At 40.8% G+C, this 22,207-nt stretch overlaps 2 protein-coding genes across 2 annotated transcripts; one reads left to right on the top strand and one right to left on the bottom strand.

Annotated features, from left to right (window-relative positions):
* Window positions 1–1,356: 1,356 nt before the first annotated feature.
* LOC308111587 (sepiapterin reductase-like) lies at window positions 1,357–2,816 on the bottom strand (the record flags this gene model as incomplete). Its single annotated transcript, XM_080466546.1, has 4 exons — window positions 2,680–2,816; window positions 2,375–2,603; window positions 1,986–2,273; window positions 1,357–1,517 (listed from the first exon to the last, which is right to left on the bottom strand). Exons 1-4 carry the CDS (start codon window positions 2,776–2,778, stop codon window positions 1,357–1,359), a joined length of 777 nt encoding a protein of 258 aa, XP_080322672.1. The 5' UTR covers window positions 2,779–2,816.
* An 8,629-nt stretch (window positions 2,817–11,445) lies between these two features.
* lzts3b (leucine zipper, putative tumor suppressor family member 3b) lies at window positions 11,446–18,168 on the top strand (the record flags this gene model as incomplete). The annotated part of the gene is made up of 7 exons (XM_080467893.1): window positions 11,446–11,667; window positions 12,635–13,108; window positions 13,211–13,378; window positions 14,135–14,263; window positions 14,705–14,896; window positions 15,664–15,894; window positions 17,119–18,168. 7 exons carry the CDS (start codon window positions 11,446–11,448, stop codon window positions 18,166–18,168), a joined length of 2,466 nt encoding a protein of 821 aa, XP_080324019.1.
* Window positions 18,169–22,207: the final 4,039 nt, after the last annotated feature.

Raw genomic sequence — 22,207 nt, 5'->3', positions numbered from 1 at the left:
ATAGGTTAAAACCCGTACCTTAAAATGTGTCAAATCAGCATTATTTTTCTTCTTGAATTTGTTAGCCAAAAATAGAGCTCAAGAAAATGTTGTACCGATTTCACAGTTTGTATAAGCTCGTGTACGATTATGGGTAAGATGTTTGCATCTTGTTGATTAGTTTCTCTTATTTACTTGATTAAAAAAAAAAAGACCTGATTATATAGTAATGTAACTCCTGCATCACTTTTATTTGTCCCATAACGGACGTTGATGTGATGTGTACATAACATTTTTCTATTGTGCAAGATTAAGCGAGTCCATAGTCTTGAACCATGAATGAAAAAAGTTCTATTACCTATTATTTCATCTGAAGATAGATTAATAAATTAGAGGAAAATGATCTATAATCTAAATGTTAGCACTTCTTAAAAGAAAATGATTTATGAATCTTTTTCAATGAGGAGAAGAACAAAACAACTGAGTTAAAATGGCAAAAATGCAGCTGTGATAAAAGTAGGATGTTTATATCTCATAATTGAATAAAGCACCACGGGTACATCAACGCAAATGTATTGTGACTTACAGTCGGACATCTTTCATGTTGCAATAGGCGGAGCGAGTTAAATCTTCCTGCAAACAGGAGTTTAATGAAAAAGCAATAGAAAAGAAAATCATTTTAACTGATGTAAAAGCAAGCAAACTCTGGTGAGAAGGTTCAAGTGAGAAAGCAGCTCCATAACTGTTTCCATGTGACAAAATGAAGAATAAAGCACAGAAACTGCAGTATTTTGAATACACCACTATTTTTATTCTAATATTCCTTTACAGCACGTAATTTCACTCACGTGTATTGTAGTGATGCAACAATAACACATTATTTATTAACATTTTACAACGCTCTGTTCAAACTACTGCTCACAGGTAAAACTCAATCACCGATAAAAGTATTACTCATTCATAATCATGCTTGTATATGTTATACTTGTGGTCTGCTTATTATCATAGGAAACATTTTATATTGTATTATATTTTCACATCCAAAATGGACAGCAAAAAGGTTTTTGAACATCAGCATTCAACACACAAGGTATTAAAAGACAGAAGAAAAAAAAAGAAAAAGCAGATTTGAATAGTTCACAGTTTGGGACTTCACTGTAAAAGTTTTTTTTTGTCATTGATTAATCATCTAAAACATTCATATTGTGTTGATTTCAATTTCAACTAAAGACTTGAGTCCATTGTCTGTAAATACAAAGTAACGTCAATTAACATCATCATTATTTTAATTGACGTCGCATTTGTCTAAAAAAAAAAAACTATAGCAATGATTGGCAGGATATGAACAAAAGTATTCTTCACAGCAAGATAAACAAATTAACTTTGGACTTCAAAGAAGTCAATGTGTTCCCCTGAAGGAAAGTCATTTTCCAGGAGCAATTTCATCAGTTTGGCTGCAGACTCTTTACAGGGAAAGAGATGATGACTGACGCCTGTAATCCTCCGAATCTCCTCCTGCATCTCTGTGTCCATAGGACCTGAAGGGAAGCAGAGACAAGTTAGGAAAATATTATATGTTGTTTATCTTCCAGAGTATGACATGCAGTGGTTACATGAGGAGCTGCAATTTTTTTCTTTTGGGCTGTTTTACACTGGATCTTTACTTTGGTTTAATATGTAAAGCATGAAAACAAATATTCCCTTATTACCCTGCTGGATAAATGCTCTCTGTCTATTTACTTATCCTGATTGAATTTAACAGCTCAACTTTGACATGAGCCTTCCTTGGAAGAATGTTATCAAATGACTCTGAAATAACAGAAATGGCTGAACATTTAGGGTTTCCTGAATTATTCACTATGAATATCTGCTTCCAAAATTAAACAAACGTGTAATTGAACTGTGCTGTTCAGTTAAATTTCCTTTGTTGTGGGCAGCAGGGTTGCAGTGTTAAAGCAGAGAAATATGGGGTTGACTGGCCAGTTTATGGACCGAGCAATGTATACCTGGGGAGTAACTAAGTACTTTGACATTTGGTTCATCCTCAGCCAGCACCTTGAACATCATTTTTCTAGCCGCTTTGGCGGTGCAGTACAACACCCAGGACGATGAGGCCTCCAGAGCGTACAGTGACGAGACATTGACCACAGTCCATCGCAGGGCTGGGCTGCTGGGAAACGCCTGGAGGATTCCTGCTGTCAGTGCCAGAGCTGAGCTCACGTTGAACGCCATGTAAGAGCTCACCATCCCAGGATCTGTGAAATTAACGAAGCTGGAAATTTCACCCAATGAGCCTGCGAGCGGAGGACAGACAAGGTGGGGAAAAAGTGTGACTTCTTTTCATTGAAACAAAATCAGCGAAATTCAAACAAGCTCCCACAACGACAGCTCTTACCAGCGTTGTTAATGAGAAGCACATGATCCGGCTCATTTACAGCCTGCTGTCTTGCTACTGTCACTGTTTCATTCACTCCATCTTTTGTGCTCAGATCAGCTGTGATGCACTGAATTAGCAGCTGCTGCTCCTCACAGAAGCTTTGCAGCTCCATCCTCAGCTCCTGCAGCAGAATCCCAGAGCGGGCAACCAGCAAGAGGACGGAGCGGGGCTTCAGCAAATAGACAACCTGGAAAAGCACAAGACATTTGGTTGTTGTTGTCTCTCTTTCTCCTATGCTTCTCTGTAACATATTGATTGCTTACTTGGTGAGTCAGTGTCCTCCCAAACCCTTTGGAGGCTCCTGTGATGATACAGAGGCTCCTGCCCAGAGTGTTCACGTTCTCAGTGTGGATGACAGACATCTTGTCTGATGGTGAAGAAGGTGTTGGTTTTGTCAGCTTGAGGGAGCTTTGGCAATGTGTTGCTGCTTTTATAACCCAACAGTAGCATGTAGAACTAAAGCATTTCACACAGACACATGCTCACTCAGAACTGCACGGCCCTCCAAAAGTAAGGGGGGGGGGGGGGGGGGGGGTAAAACCAATGTTACAGTCACTTTTGGTGTTTCAATTTGAGCAAAACATATTGAGACAAGCAAAGACACTGAATAATTGCATTTTAAAAAAAATAATAACATTTTACTCTGTAAAAATCACTATAAACTAAGAACCGAAGTGGAAAAGTGTAGTTGATGGCCAACTTACTAAATAATTGCACATTCAAAAGTCTTGTCAATAATGACTGTGTGGATCCATGGTCTCTAGAGAGTATTCCTGTGTGCTGGATTGCTTGCTTTTAACATGGAAGCCAGGCACATTCATGATTATTGCATTATCTTTTTAAAAACATTTAATTTAAAGAAAGAAATCTATGGATATTCTAATGACACTGTTGTTAGTTTTGGGGTTGTTTTTTTTTTAGGAATCAAGATATTTCATATAAGCATAAATACATGTTTTTTCTACATACATAAATATCAAACTGTTATTCACAAGTAAGTATGTGAGGAGAGTGCTGGATTTGAATGATTAAGTACTTTTGGGAGTACTTTGTGTTTTTGTGGTTCTCTTTCCACTTTGAATGATCTTTTGAGCCACTAAGCTGTTTTTATGAGTGAGATGTGGTCCCGTCATGCATTGTGTTTTGTTATATGGCAGAATATTTCTTCAATGGCATGTTTGACCAAAAAAAGCACATATGTGTTAAATGGTATAAACTCAATTAAATTGCTCTGGTGTTTCAGCAATCAGCATAGAGAAAAAAAAACCCCAGAGAAAAACCAGGCCTGTAGCATCATTTAATGTAAACGCATATTCTGTAGTGAATTCCATGCAGTTGACATTGTTCTGTCCGAGAGTTAGTTAGTATAGTTTTCACTGACTTTAAAGATGTGACTTTAAATAATGTTCATGGTTCAAGTGTATTTTATGATTAGTTTATCTACCTCTTACTGTTCACAAACTATGTGTTAATATGTTTTGGGACAACATTGTTTCTTTTCATACGTACAGAAAAAAAAAATCCACATAAAACAAAAGATGTGTAAAGAGCTTGCATCTAAATTTCTGTAAAAAACAAAAAACAAAACCATAGCGTTCCCTAGTGGCGAGGGGATGCTTAGTATCGGATCAAGGCTCGGCGATTGAAGTTCAGAACTCTTTCCAGAGTACTTTGCAGTATTGCTGCTGTGAGACTAAGTGAAAGCAAGCAAGTAGACACTACCGCCCTCTAGTGGTCAGTCAAGCAAACACGCAGCCAATTTGAAGTCATCGCTTCACTTCAGATTTAGATACACTGATGGTGATACAGAGAGCAGAGATTATTATTATTATTATTATTATTATTATTATTATTATTATTATTATTATTATTATTATTATTATTATCATTATTATCATTATTATCATTATTATTAGTTGATAATTGGTCATGTCTGTAACACTCCATTTTAAGAAATAATCAGTGACAGCTTCACATTTGTGTGCCACAGTTTCTAAACTTTTGTTATTCCAAGCAATTAGTAATATTTAACTTTGTCCTTTACCTGTTACAACCAATCAAATATAAAGATCTATTGTTGATAACTTTATGCTCATCAATTGCTTAACCATGCACATAAATGTTTTTGAGTTTTCCAATAGGAAAAAAGGTCAACATGTAAATAAATGATATATAAGCTTCTGTAGCTTAATGGGTTTACCCTATATCTGCATGTTCATCTGAATACATCTCTTATTATTATTATTTTCCCTGTAGAGGCCACACACAGTGGTAAGCATTTCCAAAACGAAGATTGTCAATGTAATCAGGAGCCACATACAGCATGTTTTTTTTTCTGACTGGAGCACACCAGTAAAAAGAAATGTCTTCAGAAAAATAAGTTTATTCTAAAATGCTATCTGCCCCAATGTTTCTCTCCAGACAAATCCAAAAGCAATCCATCACCACAGTGAGGGTTTAATACCCTCTCGCCAGCAATAATGTCTAACATGGAAGGCTAACATGGTGTCTACTCTTAATTTCAGGGCTGGTTCAAGTCACTCTCAACCAGTTTCTACATAAGCTGCTCTAGGTTTAAGTAGCTGGGAAAACCAGGCTTCTCTCCTATATCACTCTCCATAAGTTAATATGTCACTATGAATGTGACATGTGGATGTATGGGGAGTGAGATGATGACACCATTACACTAACATTCTGCATCATGCAGTCTGTGCTCTCTCCTCTCTGTAATTGCAGCCGGATCTCAGACAGTGGAACTAGAAGTTTGTTATCTGTGCCTTCTGCCACCATCGTCTTCAGCTTGCTTTCTGGTGTCGATGTGTTTGTTTGTTTGTTGCTCTCTGTCCTATCCTTTTCTGTCCTTCTCTCCTCTAACACCAACCAAAGCAGCAGAAAGCCATCATCTCTAAACTTGGTTCCGCACAGTTTTCTTCCCAGTAAAAGGTTTTTCCTTTTCATCGTTGCCTATGTCTGCTCATAGAGCACTATACAGGTCGAAATTAATTCATTCAAATTGAAACTAATAGGGCTGCTAGAGTTCTCTACTGCATTACTAAGTGATCTTTTTGCACTCAGTATGGTCGTCCTGCTGGCTGCATCGGACTGGCTGATGAGCCCGTTTGGACCTGGGGGCCATACGACACACTTGATCTAAGCCAATAATGTTTGGAAAAATTAGTCCAAATATCTCGAACCAACATATGTAGGCGACATAAAGTCATGGTTAGGCGATTCAAAGTATAATCATGAACAAAAACCCATATGTTGAAGTCAATGCAATTCTCAATTGCTCTACATTGGGTGCATAAATAAATGCACCGTGTATGAATATATACTGCTTAATACAATATATCTGATCTGGAATAAACCAAACCTGAAGCAAATATAAAAAAGGGGGGGTGGGCTAAGAGTGAGGTTATTATTGGATTAGATTAAGAGGAAGAAATTAAAAGTTATATCATTTATTGGAAAAGATTGTGAGCACAAAAGTTTATGTTTTCTCAGGCAGGTCTTAAGTTGTTTATGTGGCTTAGAGAGTTGATTCATATCAGGTATTAAAATCACTCTAACTTTCCTTTTGCGAATGTGTGCTTAAACACACCCCCTTACATTCAGGAAGTTCAGTATTTAAACACAGTTTATTCAAGTTCAAATTCAACCTGCTGCATTGTTCAAGGAGTAAATAGTGTGAATTTGAGTGGAAACAGGGATGTTGGAAAGATTTCTGTTCTGAGAGTGAGAACTTATAGGCTACATGTGTTAATAATGCAACTAATATAGCTCCATAAATTTGTCTCTTTATTACGTAGGTGGTGTTTTATTCTGTAGTGTTTCCTCTTGTTCACACAATTCATCTATTGTTACCACATGTAGTATTAGGAAGAAATACCAGTACACTCATCTCAAAGCACCTTTTCAGAGAAATACCCAACTGATCCACACGAGCAAGCATAGGCAATGGTGGATAAGAAAAACTCCCTTTCATCGAGCGGAAACTTCAACTGAACTAAGCTCAGAGCTGGTGGTTTGATCAGGGTTGGCTGTCAGCTGTGCATCACCTAATTTGTTTGAAAGAATCTGTAAATGATGCAGTGTAACTCACTCATTTCAGTTATCAGAACCTTTCTTTACAATCATTTCCTATTTATATCTGTGATCACAGCTTCTGGATGTGACCGAGTGCAGATTATCAAAAAGACAGTCTGGGTGATGAAATGGAATATGTCTTCCTGATCACTGGTTTAGTTGAAGGCTGGCATCTTGTGTTTTTCTTCTCCTGAATACTCTCATATACGTTGTTACCACAATGAGCAAAAGTTAACAAGTCTCTGTGTGGCACCTGCACCCAGCGCGACATCTGAAGTTGCTGAAATGCTGGTGAATGCAGTGAAGCGCCAACATTTATCTCAGATCTTGATAGCGCTGAATGCCAGAGTGACACTGGGTAGAAACAGAAACAAATATGGATGACAACAATGTCATTGCAGATCTGCTCCATCTGTTACATGTTAGTCTTTACAATACTGTGGTTTGATCATAGGCATGGGGGCCCGTCTATGTGGAGATTGCATGTTCACCCTGTGCCTATGTGGGTTTGTCTGCTTCCTCCCACAGTACAAAAACATACATGTTTAGATATTTATGGACACCTAATTGAAAAAAGGTCTTAATATAAGACAAGTATTAGTTCATATTGAAAGTATTTTAGATCAGGCGCCTGGGCGGCACAGTGGTTATTGTGGTTGTCTCATTGTAAGAACCTGCAGATATTGGTTTATCTGGGTCAAGCTTGCTCGTTCTTCCTTTACCAGCATACGTTTTTTATGAAGACTCTGGCTTCCTCTGACAAGATACAGAAGGTAAGGGCAAGTCTAAATTTCCTACGGCATATATTGTGTTTTTATGGGTATTCAAGTTGTTCTGGGCTTAGCCAGCTGTTTGCTACATGGTCGGGTGGATGGATGGATGGATGGATGGATGGATGGATGGATGGAAAGAAGCATAGAATGAATAATGGAAGGAGGTTATGGGTGGATGGATAGCTGAAAGTGGCCTCATGTCAACTAAGGAGATCTTTAAGCTTTGACCATGTCCTTTCCAGAGTAACCTGTGTATCAGGTGACCCTTAATGAAACTGGGCCAGCGTCCCAGAGCACCACCATACCTGACTGTCCAGCATAGTACACCCATACCATCCATCCACCCGCCCACCCTGGGGCCTGCACAGTATATAACTATTCCCCGGGGAGAGCAGAGCACTGGATGGATGCCAAAAGGGGGCGTTTGTATCGTGCAGCCCGAGGGGCGGGACCAGAGGTGGGTGTGTGTCTCTCAGCTGATGCGCGTATCAACCGACCGACTCCATCATCAGCATCCGACGCTGACAGCGGTCGAAGACAGCATCCCTGATATTACCGACTCGCGGCGTCGGCGCGGACTAACAGAGAGCCACGGCCGACCGGGACTGACGTGGCGTGCCTTGTGACAATATTGTTTACTGGAGCTGCCATCTTACGAGCCGCCAAGCTGGAGAATAGTGAGTAGCCTTTGACGATGGACCGCCAGGATGCTACAATCGGTAAATCAAAGCTGCTGCATGATACGTCGTCAATGTCAATGGCGCTGTGCATTTTCATCTGGATGTGTTTGTTTCGGATCGGCGCGCATCATGCGATTGTGGGGGATTTTTTTTCTCTTCTTTTTCTTCTTCTTCTTTATTTTTTATTTTTTATTTGGAGGAGGGGGGCTCAGGCCTAGCGAGTAATTGTTTGGGAGCGCAGTCGATTCAGGGCTTGATGCGGATGCTGCTAAAGCCGCCCTTGCCGCCCAGGGATGCAGAGAAAAGGGAGAGAGAGGGGAGTCGTGAGGGGAGGGAGGGGAATGAGGCAGAGGAGCAGATAGCTAGCCAGTGGATTTTACTACTACTACTATTCACCCAAGTGGAAGTAAACCTCTTGTAAATGGGCTGAGGAGGGGAGGTGCACTGGCATGACTGCGTCTCTATCTATCTATCTATCTATCTATCTATCTATCTATCTATCTATCTATCTATCTATCTATCTATCTATCTATCTATCTATCTATCTATCTATCTGGAGGTAATACCTCCATCCGTACGCATTAATTGAGTGTAGGTGAAGGTAGTATGGATTCACTAGATAACAAACTATTTAGAAATCCATTTAGAAATCTATGTTTCCGGGCAGGGCTACATGAGCTGTGGGACACGTTAAAGACTCCCATTCTGACATACCTTAAAATTTGCCTGTAAATTTGTAATAATAGATAATTAAATGCAGGTTTTCTTTTCTTCTGTTTTATGAAACATCCGATCACCTGAGAAAATACTAAGATGACAGTTGTGTCATAATACATTTTTCACGCAAGGCATCACTTCGAAGGGGAATCTGAACAGTCCCCCGTTTATTTCTTGGTTTAAATCAGGCGTTTTAGGAGAATATTGGCCAATCAATTTAGAATTAATCATATTGTCACAGCCTTTGGTCTTTGCAGGTGCCAGCTTTGTCCAGCTGACAATCAAATCCAATGCATACACAAAAAACAAAACAAAACAAAACAAAACAAAACAAAACAAAACAAAACAAAACAAAAAACCTTCTTACCTTAAATGTACACAGCAGTGCATAGAATTCAAGATTCAATATTCAAAACCTTAACTGTTGTTGAACAGCTCTAGACAATAATACAATGGAATTATCGTGGTACTCCTTGACTAAAAATAGAATAAGATAAAAGGTAAGATAAAACCGAATAAATATGAATAGTAAGTATACAATATAAAAGAATGTATAAAATAGCATTTAGTGCAAGATAGGGTGATTGTACCATGTTGCACATAGATGGTGGATAATTGTTTTGAGTAGATTTGCGGTTGAGATTGAGATTTTTAGAGTTAGATACAAGGATGATGTTAACGCTCTTTGCTCAATTATTTACTGCTTTAGTTTATGCTGTGTTTTGGGAGTTTATGGTTTGTTGTGCACATTACACTTGTGATTCTGGCCTGAGCCATATAAGTTACAATCCATCCATCCATTCTACCATTTTCGATACAGCTTAACCCAAGTTAGAGCTGTGAGTTCTAAAGCCAATCAAATGCATATATGGGTGAATGCTCTGGACAAGTTGCCATTCTGTCACAGGTCAAACACTGAAACACAGTCACACACAATCATACAAGGCTATTCAAAAACAGCTAATAACCTGAAACACATGTTTTTGGTCTGTGGGAGGAAGAGTATCGTAAGAAAACACACACACAAGGAAAACATGCAAACTCTTCATGAAATAGACCCCTAAGTCCAGATTCACACCGAGGTTATTCCCACTGTGAGCCAGGAGTGCAAACCACTTCACCGCCATGGGGCCCAATATACTGTAAGTTACCAAAAACTTAATTCTAAGTTCTGTTAAGGGAATACTGACCCACTTCATCCAGTTCTTCATATTTGCACTTAATGCATTTGTGAGTACTGCCGTATTGCTTCCAATCCAAATCTGGATACAAATACACATCAACTGTTGAGCTGTAAAACATGAATAGATATAATTTTATATGTTCTTTATCCGTGATTAGTGGATATAGCTTTTTATACCGCACTTCCACAAGCCTAAATTTCTAATAGGGCCAGCTATCTCCTCCTTTGGTAAGATTACTGACACGCATGTTGGAAGGGATGTACAGAATGTTGGCCTGTAGAATGAGGAAGTACTTGAGCAAAACAGAGGCGATAAAGCCAATCGATTGCTAAGTGTGTGAAAAATGAACTTAATTTATATGCTGTCTGCAAGAGTGATGTTTTGAATTGTGCTGTATATACGGTGTATTCCACCAAAGGAAAAAACAAACAAATAATCTGCATTTTCATATGGTGATGTCGCTTGTGTTTCATCCTTATAAAGAGTGAATAAACTTTCTCATCCTCATTTTGAAGCTTGTCCAAACAAAATATAGTTCCAGATTAGTATTTTAACAGTACACATGTGTATACAAAGTAAACAGACAGTAATTGTGTGATTCCTTCTCTCATGGGAAGACCAAGTCTTACTTTCACATTTTATTTATTTCATCAATTTAGTCATAGTTGTCCAGCTTTATTGAACTGACCTTTTTTATTTATTGATTTTTTTCTTAAATCATGGTGGGAGGATCACACTGCCCCGTATGTGGGTTGGAAACTATTCTGCATCTGTTATTGTATAACTAGTCATTATGCAATTACAATCTTGTATAACTCCTTTCATTTTTCTGTGTTCCTCTAGTGTGTGTGCCCCCACTACCTGCATTAGGTTGTGATGACCCACACTACTTCCAAATGTATCTGTGACCCTCCCCAATCCTGACTCCTAACCTCTAATCCCTGACCTTTGACCCCACTATGGGCAGTGTTGGCAGTGGGGTGGCAGGAGAGCAGGAGTTTGCCATGAAGTCTGTGGGCACGAGGACCACCCTGCCCCGCGCACCTCCTCTCTCTCGCCGTTGCCCTGGCGACCGCAGCTGCAGTGCGGAGCGCCTGCCCCGTCCCCCGGCGACTATATCAGACGGGACGGCTTCTAGTGATGAACGTGGCAGTGTTAGTGTCGGGACTGGGACCTGTACCGGGACTGACCGGCCCACCGAAACAGCCTCCTCCACCAACACTGAATGTACCATGACGGCCCCCTCCAACAACAACCAGTTGGACTGTGGCAACGGAGCGGGCCGGAGGGAGAGGGAGTGGGAGAGGGAGAGGGAGAGGGAGAGGCAGCGTGAGAGGGGGAGAGACAGGGACCGGGACCGAGACTGGGACCGGGAGAGGCTAGAGAGGGAGCGCGAAAGGGAGCGAAACCGGGAGAGGGAGCGGGAACGAGTGGAGAGGGAAAGACTGGAGCGAGAGAGAGAACGGGAGAGGGAGAGAGCCAGAGAGAGGGAGAGGGAGAGAATTGAGAGAGAGAAGATAGAAAGGGAGAGAGAGCGAGAGAGAGAAAGAGAAAGGGAACGCGAGAGAGAGAGGCTGGAAAATGAGAGGATGGAGCGAGAGAGGGAGAGGGAGATGCAGGCCGCAGGTTTAGATGTCTGTGGGAACATTGTGGGTCGAGGAGCAGGTGAGAAGAACGGTGTTGGCATGAACCCGCACCAGCACAGAGAGATGGCAGCAGCGAGAACTGACAGCGAGAACAATCCGGTCGGCCACAACCCTCCGAACCACAATCCGCCAAAGATCCTGCCAGTGTCGGGAAAACTGGAGCAGGTACTTAAAGATTTAAGGCAGAGGGGGTCAGGACCATCACAAGGTGTTGTAAAATTCATCAGAGGGTGATTGGCATTGTGTGAAGTAGAGGAATATAAGACATCGAAAACTCTTGACACGAGTCAGTCATTTTAACTTCTCACAGCTCATAAATGTGCAGAACACAAACAGGTTACAAAGCTGAAAAGTTTAGGACACTACAGGTCTACATTTTAAATTCACACTCAAATACGCATACGTAAATGTCTCTTTGCCACGGGTATAGAGAGAGATGCCGACTGCTGTAATATGTCCATTCAAGTACATACATCTCACATAAATAAGCAGGGACCATATGGACAGCCCAAAAAAGGCCAAACTGAATAAAAAACTCAGTTCAAATTCTGATGTTGAGTTATCATGGACCATCATGACCATTAGACTTATGCCTGTTTAATCTAAAATATCCTTTTTTATAGAAACAGTGGAGAAGGTGTCCAAACAAAAAGAAGGATTTCTATATGAAGGTATATAGCTCCTAGACTGTATGGTATAGCTTTACATTGCTATCTTTAAAAATTCCAAATGTGGTGGAAGAAAATCTCTTTATTTCGCTCTCAGTGAAGTTGTGACAAGCTGGTAATAGAAAGGACAGTTTTTCACCCAAAAAAGAAAAGTTATGAAGAGAGATACCTTTTTTTCTGAGATTGTTAATGCTTCATAGTAACTTTTGATGTATTGGTGTTATCTAATAAGTTGATAACGGTTGACTTTTCTTGCCTTGCCCTACATGGCAGTCAGAGGTGATTTTTTTTATTTTCTTTATTATACCAATATGTTTTGAAGGGTTTATAATACTCATGAAATTCTGACCGTTTCACTTAATATAAGACTTATAAGTTTCAATATTTTTGTACAGTGTGTTTACAAACAGTAATTCATGTATCTTTCTTACTGTTCTCCTCTCTTCTCTCCGTCTCTTCTGCAGGCGATGCAGAACAACTCAGGCCTTGTTCGTCCCTCCGCCTTCAAGCCAGTGGTTCCCAAGAGCTTCCACTCCATGCAGAACCTGGTGGGCCAGGCAGGAGGGGCCGGGAGCGAGGGAAAGGCTGAGGCAAGGGGTGAAGGGTTCAGTGAGGGCAGAGTAGGCAGGAGAGGCAGGGATGGAGGATGTGGAGGAGAGTCAGGGGAGGTCCCAGAGGCCCTGCTGCTGGACCAGGACAGCCCAGTGAGAGTGAGCAGAAGTGATGGAGGGGGGAATGGTAATGAAGTGGTTCAGGGAGGGATGTCCGATTCAGGGAGAAACTCCTTGACCAGTCTGCCCACGTACACAGGCTCAGGTTCTGGTTGCGGGCCCCCAGCAGTTCTGGGGCCCCTTAGTGCCTCCACCAGCCACATTAACAGGTTGGGCATGGCTGGGGCAACTGCAGGCCTGGATAAACTGGAAAAGCCTGGCTACCAGGTGCAACCATTATCCATATTTACTTTGTTTAGGGATAATTTATCTTCTCTCTTGTTTTCAATGAATGACAAAGTGTTTTTTTTTTTTTTAAATCACTTTTAGAACGGGCTCAGCGCTTCAGACAGTGGGCGGTCTTCCTCAGGAAAGAGCTCCTCTTCCTATCAGAGGCTGAGCCACCTGAGTGATGCCCCTGCACCTCTACGTCCCTCCCCCTCCTCCGATGACATCATCCAGGACCTGGAGGACCGCTTGTGGGAGAAAGAGCAAGAGGTCAGTGGTCAAACAGGAAAAAACAGCTTTTAAAGGACCATTTGTGACAAGTTAAAAAAGAATAGCATTCTCACCACATAGTGGATTCAATTCTGAGCTGGGTCCTTCTGTGTGGCGTTTGGAAGTTCTCCATGTGTATATGTTTCTTCCCACAGTCCTTAAATAATATTTTGAGGTTAATTGTGGGGCCTGAATTTCTTGTTTGTGTAAATTTGAGTCTGTGTTTGTCCTGTTGTCTGCATCCTGACTACAACCTGGCTGTCCAGGGTGTAATCTGTCTTTGCACAATGTTAACACCTCCAGTGTTATGATTGGATAAAGCATAATGCATATAGCTGAAGATGGATCAATAGATCTGCAGATTTTTCACAGGAATTGGGATTCTAATATTTCTGCTGGTAATGCAGCATGGCATGTGTGTCTACTTTTTTTTTTTGTAAGTCTGATATTCTTTTTGAGACCATTGTGACACAAATGTCATAATAGAAAGCACCGATTGTTATTACTGTAAATAAACTCCTCATGAAAAATGACATTAGTTTATTCATAAAGGAATATAATCTTCTGATGCTGCAAGACAATTTTTTCGTTTAATTCATTCCTTACTCGTCATAGTTTGGTGAAATGACAATTTACGATGCAAACTGTAGTTAGTTGCATGTTTATTTATTTATCTATGTTTACTGTATTTTTCAGTTTTAACTATTTAGGTGGCTACCTTGTGGCCTGACTTCTGTTTTTTATTTTCCCCACTAGGTGCAGCATATGCGCAGAAACCTGGACCAAAGTGAGGCAGCCATCATTCAGGTGTTTGAGGAGAAGCAGCGTGTCTGGGAGCGGCAGATGGATGAGCTGAGACAGAACTATGCTTCACGCCTGCAGCAGGTAAGCACGATGAAAAACCGCCACATTTTGGGTTTTTTTCCTGTGTAATGTCCAAAGTGAAGCGATGAGAAATTTTTAAAAGTTAAAGAATACAATACAATTTTTTATTTGAAGACACTCAAAGTAAGTTACTGCTCAAGTCAGTTACAAAGTGGCATCTCGACCAAACAATTCCTATTTGTAAATCCTGGCCCTTTGATGATGTGGCTTGTGATGTGTAACAGGGGGCATCATGCTGATTCGAACCGGGCTGATGTTGGATTTTTCTGTGGAGTTTTAAATGTTGCCTGATACATTTTAAATCAAACAAATACATCACAGATTACGGCAGGCTGGCAATAAGACTGAATAATACTGCTTTATCTGTACAACTATGTACCACATTTACCATATACAGATACTAGATGTTTAAGTTTTGCTGGATGTACTTTCTCTTTGCAGGTCACTCGTCGTGCTCAGCGTTCGCAAACTGCCCTGCAGGCACAGATATCCCGTCTGTCACAGGACAAGAGGAGGCTCCAGGAGGAGATGGCAGCCCTTTTAGCTCAAAGGGAGGAACTGGAAAGAAAGTGTCTGGATTACAGGAAGGAGCAGGCTGACATCTTACCTCGTCTGGAGGAGACCAAGTGGGAGGTGAGATTTGAGTACATGAGTTTTTAAGCTGCACCCATTTAAAAGTTGTCAGGTTAAGGAGAGCACTCAGTAGTGTGTCACTCATTTTGTTCTTTTTGCAAGGTCAGATGAATGAAGGCCACAATGTTTACATGTTTTCAAGGGTGAAGATGTGACTTCACGGCTAAAGTTACAGTCAGGCTAGAGTCAGGGTTGATAAAGGGATCAAAAAGAAAAACAAGAAACTTAACTTATCGGGGATTAGGTTAGGGAATACCTTTTCTCAACAAGAAGTTCTGACAGAAACCGCGTGCGTGCGTGCGTGCGTGCATACCATTCAACCATTCACGCTAACAAAAATTCATGTGAAATGAGAGCTGGGAGAAGGTGATCATCAATGTAACCATCAAATAGTGTTTGATTGGACTTGATCCAGATCATATTTCTGACACAATCACTTCATTGCTGTAATTTCATAGAAATTCAACTGGTGCCCTGCAGGGTGGAGCAGTAGTTAGCACTGCCGCCTCACAACGGGAAACATGCAGGTTCAAATATGGCCTGGCCTAATTTGAATGTTCTCCCTGTGCATGAATGTGAGTTTATTTGATGTGTGGAAATTGGCATCACTGCTAGTGAATAAGATAAAGTGCTATATATGATGGGTTGTCTTACTTTTGTATGAACAGTATGTCCATCTCGCTTTAAGTCAAATATTACTAATTAATCAGGCTTTTTCTGTACCTCTACAAGCTACAGTAACTCACTGCTTCACTTCTGTGTGTCAGGTGTGTCAAAAAGCAGGAGAGATCTCCCTGCTGAAGCAGCAGCTGAGGGAGAGTCAAGCTGAAGTGACACAGCGAGCTGGAGAGATGGTGGCCCTGAGAGGCCAGCTGAAGGAGCTCAATGCCCAGCTACGTGAGAGGGAGGAGGTCATGCTGGGCCTTAAGGACTCCTACAGCACCAAGAGTCTGGAGCTGGAGAAGTGCGAGGGAGAACTGAGGAGAACCCTGTCTGAGGTTGGTTAAGTAATTACTCTAAAGCAAATGATTTGTCAGATCATTAAACAGATATCTCACAATAGACAAAACACCTAAAGTGATTACTTACAGCCATGCTTTATGCTTTTGACACTTCAGATTAAGTTCTACATATCATGTAACGAGAACGTATGATAGTCTACCACCAAGTATCCATGCTTTCCTATTTTTAAAAACATTTTACACTTTTGTATTCACTGTAGGCTTAGAGGAATATAGAGGGTGATGGGAGCAGAATTCATTTAGTTTCCAACACAACATTAAAGCCTGGTCTTGCATACATATTCTGTAAGAGTCAGGATCATATGCTGGGGTTTGTATCTTGTGATTTGCAGATACCTTTCCTGATTGTATGTACACATTCAAATAAACTCTTCACAGGATGTTTTTTTGATTTCTAGTATGAGAGCAATCATGTTCTCTGTCAGGGAATTGGAATTCACAGTATATTCCTAGTCCTTGTTATCATGTATCTGAAGTCATGTCCGCAGTACAAGTTGCACTGACTTGCTGTGTAAAATCAAACCGTATGACAGACACTTCTTCTACTTTTGTTTCAATCGTTGCAATAGAAATGGAAAGTATTTTCATTAATAGCACTCATGTAACTTATTGAGCAAGATCTGTATTTGTATTTTCCCTTCAAGTTCTGATTAATTCGGATAGACACTGTAGATGGATGGGTAAAAGTAAAGGCCTGAATACATATTGTGCAGTACATATAGTATTAAATTCTTATTCATGTAGCCTATTTGCAGCTGGTTCTCACATCATAATATCATATCATCAAATTCATATAAAAGGATTACCTTGCCCTGGATGGAGAGACAAAGTTACTATGCCACAGAAGAAGAAAGAAATTGCATGGAACTTAATACAATCGAACACAATTGAGGCTAAAATGCTCTGCATTGAGTACAGTTGACAGATTTTGTTTCGGACAAATTGGGGATCGGACAACATTATATATAGCATGTGCAATTTTTTCATTTCTTTTCTTTTGTGATGATTTAGCCCATAAGCAGCTTATAACCATGTACTGACTTTTTATACTGGATATTCAATTATTGAAAAGGCAGCAAGTTTATTATCAGCATTTGTTCAAATTAAATTTGATCAGATGCTGTTGTGTCACAACACAGTTACTACTTCTAAAAGTGTGTTGCAGATTGTCTTATAGATGTTTCTTTCTCTTTTCTGCAGGTGTCCATACTTCGAGAGAAGCTGGGAGTATTTGAGGCAGAGGTGCTAAGTCTAAAGCGAGCTTTAAGTGAAGTGAGCAGAGGTGCAGAAGTGGTTGTGAGCCCGAACTTAGCTGCTGCAGGGCTGTTGCCACCATGGGGAGCTGTCCACTGCCCTCGAAACCCAACTGATTCCTCAACCAACTCCCTCACTCCCACAGCTGACACCCTGCTGAGTCTTCAGAGTGATGAAGCCAAAGCCCAAAGGCAGGAGGCTCAGAGACAAGAGAGGCAGCAACGGGAAGAAGCTCAGTGGCGGGACGTGCAGCAACGGCAGGATGCTCAAATGCATCAGGACATACAAATGCGTCAGGATGCCCAGCTTCGTCCGGAGGCCCAACTTCGCCAGGAGGCCCACCTCCGTCATGAGGCCCAATTACGCCAAGAAGCACAGCTGCGTCAAGAGGTGCAGCTCCGTCAGGAGGCCCAGCTCCGCCACGAGGTCCAAATGCGGCAAGAGGCCCAGCTACGTCATGAGTCCCAACTCTGCCAGGATAACCATCAGCCGCAGCGGATCCAGGAGGGTCAATGGGATGAAGCAGGGGAGCTGCGACGGCAGCTGGAGCAGCTGCAGGCCGCACTACGCCTGGAGCGGCAGCAACGGGAACGGCAGGCCCTCAATTTTGACCAGGAGCGGCACACCTGGCAGGACGAGAAGGAGAGGGTTCTGAAGTACCAGGCACAGCTGCAGCTCAGCTACGTGGAAACACTGCAGAAAAACCAAGCTTTGGAAAAACGTATGAGCCAGCTTGGAGCCAAACCAACAACAACCTCCCCCACCACCACTGTCACCACTACCACCACCACTTCCCCAACCTCCTCCAATTCTCCACCTCCCCCACCTGCTCTCTCACCTCTGTCTCCTCAGCAGCCACCCTCCCTCTCTGGCCCCATCGCCCTCACGCTCTCCCCACCCTGTGAAGACCAAAAGGGCCCTCCTTCCCTCCATCAGCTTGCCCCTCCGTGGGCTGGACCCTCACGACTGGAGAGGATAGAGTCCACGGAAATTTAAAGATAGCTCCATGAAGCTAATTTTTCATTACACTACATGCACAGTGATAAGGCCTCTCACTCTACACCACTCCAGCATACAGTGGGACAACACTCAGTCTACAATAGAATAAATCGGTAAAGTCTGACATACTTTTCAATTCAACTGCAGGCAACATCAGCAACAAAGGCCGACTGAAAAATGCAACATCATCAGATAGCATATCATCTCAACAGGGGTTGATCTACATACGTTCACAAAGATTTTTCAACCTTCTGAACAGCCTTTCTCACACTAGTTGCACATCTCTACATCCTACCTAATCAGTGTTTGTGAAAAGTGTGCCACACTGATGAATGGCAGAAAAACAAAATGTTGAATGACAATGTTTAGAAGACAGCACTAGTACATGAGTCATTTGATACCCAGGTTAGAAAAGGACCAAGACAATCAGGGATATTGTCAGAAATGATCAACAGGAATATAATGCGATATTTATTCATTGTAAGTCTGTGTCACTGGTCATGTAAAAGTAGAATTAGTGGTCAGAATGTGTGATGTTATCTTGCATTTTTGGCCGGAGAGCGCCTTACTTCATGCCATCCAGCGTGTATAAAAGAAAAACAAATGCTGGAAATTGATTTTTTTTTAATCAAGAGTGTAATTATCATTTTGGGTGCTTTAAGTATGATATCAGCAACACGTTAGTACACATGGCAGGACTATTACATTGAAATCTGAGCAGATATTTGCATCAAAGAGAACACAGACTGTTTCTTAATTCAGTTTTGAAGTCATTTCATGCACAGGGTCTCACATACATGACCCAATGAAACACATTATTAAGACCAACAGAGTTTATATTTTCTACAAATTGAATTTAAATAGATATGTTTAGCAGATAATCAATCCCAACTGAATATAGATTACCGTTTAGGACACAGGAGAACTAGGTTCTCCTTCACTTCAGATTTTCTGTGGTGACTAAATATGGACACTAGGGGTCAGTGGAGAGCTTTCACAACTCAAATTTCTTTTCATCGAACTGCAAAGAATGTGAATGGGAGCGCACAATTTGAATTTGGTTATTATGATAATTGTGTCATTCGCTTTATGCATTCACAGCCAAGTATCTGAGAAAGCAGTCAGTATCCCCAAAGTGAAAACAATTTTATAGAATGTATTATATAATAGAGAAAGAAATACTTATAATAGTTATAGATTGTAAATGTGTGCGTGTGTGAGAGAGAGGAAGTGTGCAAGTGAGCGTGTGCACGTGTGTCCATACATATGAAAAGCTTCAGCTTATGAGATTGAGGATAGAGGGACTAGTGGCAATACAGCAAGTGGAGTTATATTAAAAAACAAAGGGATTGTCTTTATGTACAGTAACATGTACATCAAAGCTTGTGGGATGGAAAATCTAACAGAGGGAGTGTGTATATCACGGAAAACTTTCACTTTCTTCTGTATAGTTCATATAGACACACAGGAGAGACTGAAGTTTAAAAAGATCAGAAAAAGTGTTAAATCTGCCTCTTAAAAATAAGCATTCAGGCCAACTGCACTATGTAGGGTCCTACACACAAGTTATGATGTACAGTAGACTCAGATGTGAATATCATGGCTTTTATATGTGTTGTTTATGCCAGCATACAAAGATGTTGCTCAAGAATATTAACTTATCTCTAAGGTATTACATAGTATTATCATCTTTATTACTGTTATTATATTATAGTGAACTGAGAGAGAAAAATAATGTGCCATTTGAGCTTTCCTTTATGTGTTTTTTCAATTGTGTAGATAGCCTATTGGCCTACCATAATGGTGCAATCATAGCAACCCTGTCCAAAAATGATGTTCCTTTTGATGTAGGTGATAAATGTAGTTCCAGTAATGCATTGTTTAGAGAACAAAATGCTACTGATTTTATACATGTTTCAAATCTATTGTTTGCATTTATGTTCCTAGTACTGCTCTGGCTTGATTAAAACCACCCCTTTGTTAAAATTCAGCAGAAATAATAAAGATATGTGAATAATTCAGAACTTTTAGTCTTTGAGCCGTCACTTTGTTTCTGTGGTTGTGACAAGACTTCACAGAAGGGTTTGCTTATTCTGCTGTTGTGAGAATTAGATTTGCACACGTCAGTGAAAACCAGACAAAGACAATGATTAGCTTCTAGACCACGCCTGGAAAACTGTCAGTTCCTTTAATTTTCTGTTATGTGAGAGCGGGTGTTGGCTTTGCTGTGACAAAGCCAACACAGGAATTGGAAGGGTTATTTGTATGTGTGTGTGTGTGTGTGTGTGTGTGTGTGTGTGTGTGTGTGTGTGTGTGTGTGTGTGTGTGTGTGTGTGTGTGTGTGTGTGTGTGTGTGTGTGTGTGTGTGTGTGTGAGCGTGCGTGCATGCGTGCGTGCAGGCATGCATGCGTGTGTGTGTGTGTTTGGAGTTATTGGTATTGTTTACTTATGATTTTTTTATTTTTTTATTTCAACCATGTTCAAATCAATCCAAACCTGCAGAGGGTCATAAACACAGCCTGGAAAATCATCAGCTCCATATGCCTGAAAAGGACCACTACCTTCCTCAAAGACAACTCCCACCCACCCAGCTCATCAGCTGTTTGAACTGATGCTCTCTGGTAAGAACTAAATATTGATGATGGCCTGTACATCCAGATTATCAAATACTTGAGCAGGATTGCAACAACACATCATCAGTAGGGTAAAACTAACTGAAGTAACTGAAGCATTTTCAGATATTTAGTTCCCTTGATTCAATTAATATTGCTTAAAATTTAAGGTTGTAAAGCCATTTGATAACCATTGACCTGGACATCAAAGTTTTATTATGTCCATCACCATCACATGCTATCCTGTTATATGTTACCTTATAATTTGTCTTACGTGTACAATTTGGCAACTTTCTTACACTTTATGTTCATATATTTATATTATATGTACAATTTGTATTGGCTTTACCATTTATATTGATGCACAAAGGGAGCAGCACTTGTAATTTTGTTGTTTCTTGCTGGGGCAGCAGGCTGAGGGTTGCTGACACCAATAGGCTCAACAAACTCATCAGAAAGGCTTGTGATGTGGTGGGGGTGGAGATGGACTCTGTACAAGTGGTATCAGAGAAGAGAATGCGGTCCAAACTGGGGTTCATCGCGATCAAAATTCTTTCACCCCTCCATGATGTCCTGGTCGACAGGAGATGCACGTTCAGCAAAAGACTCATACCAGCAAAGTGCTCTACACAGCGCCAGAGGAAATCTTTCCTTCCTAAATATGAAGGCTCTATAACTCCTCCCTGTAAATAGTGTTTGCTGTGTTTTGGTTAATTGAATCCTTTCTGTGCTTTTATTAGTCACCTTGTACATATGAATAGGCCTTGTACATATTAATATTACTGATTTAATTTTCATTCTGTTTTATTTAATATTCAATTCATTCTTTCTTTTCTATTAATTTTGAGTGTTCTATTTCGTGTGAAGCACAGTCTGTGCAGCACAGAATTGGAATTTCCCTCTGGTATGAATTGTACTCTATTCTATTCTATTCTATTCTATTCTATTCTATTCTGTGCTGCACATCAACTATGTTGTCAGTTTATTGGCAACAACAGTAAACGTATATAATAAACTTGCAATTAGAATAGGATACTATATATATTTGTTAAAATTTTTTGTAAGATTGTTTTTCTTGTAAGATTTCTGATGACCACAGGTGCATTCAAGTACCTGCACTAATGTCCCCCCAAAAAATGACCGCGTAATTTATAAGTGAGAAATAATTCCAAAATGCTTAAATTGCAACTCTCAATATCTCCTCTCATAACAATCAGCTGGTTAAGTCTGGGAGATTGCGTCGGACCACCCCTCAATGTCGTGACCACGCTGTCCTTCTGTTATCACTGGTCTTTCCTGCAGGTGGTGAACGCAGCAGGACAACGCCCTCTTCTTGTGTGGACACGGGTTACTCGAAGCTGATTGGTCGAAGCAAATGTCAATCAAAGTCTTGGTTCGCTGTGTTCCAGTAATCCAGCGGCTCG

The sequence above is a fragment of the Lipophrys pholis genome, assembly GCF_963383615.2.
Source record: "Lipophrys pholis genome assembly, chromosome: 7".
Classification (NCBI taxonomy): Eukaryota; Metazoa; Chordata; class Actinopteri; order Blenniiformes; family Blenniidae; genus Lipophrys; species Lipophrys pholis.
This window is presented reverse-complemented; position numbering and strand designations above follow the sequence as displayed.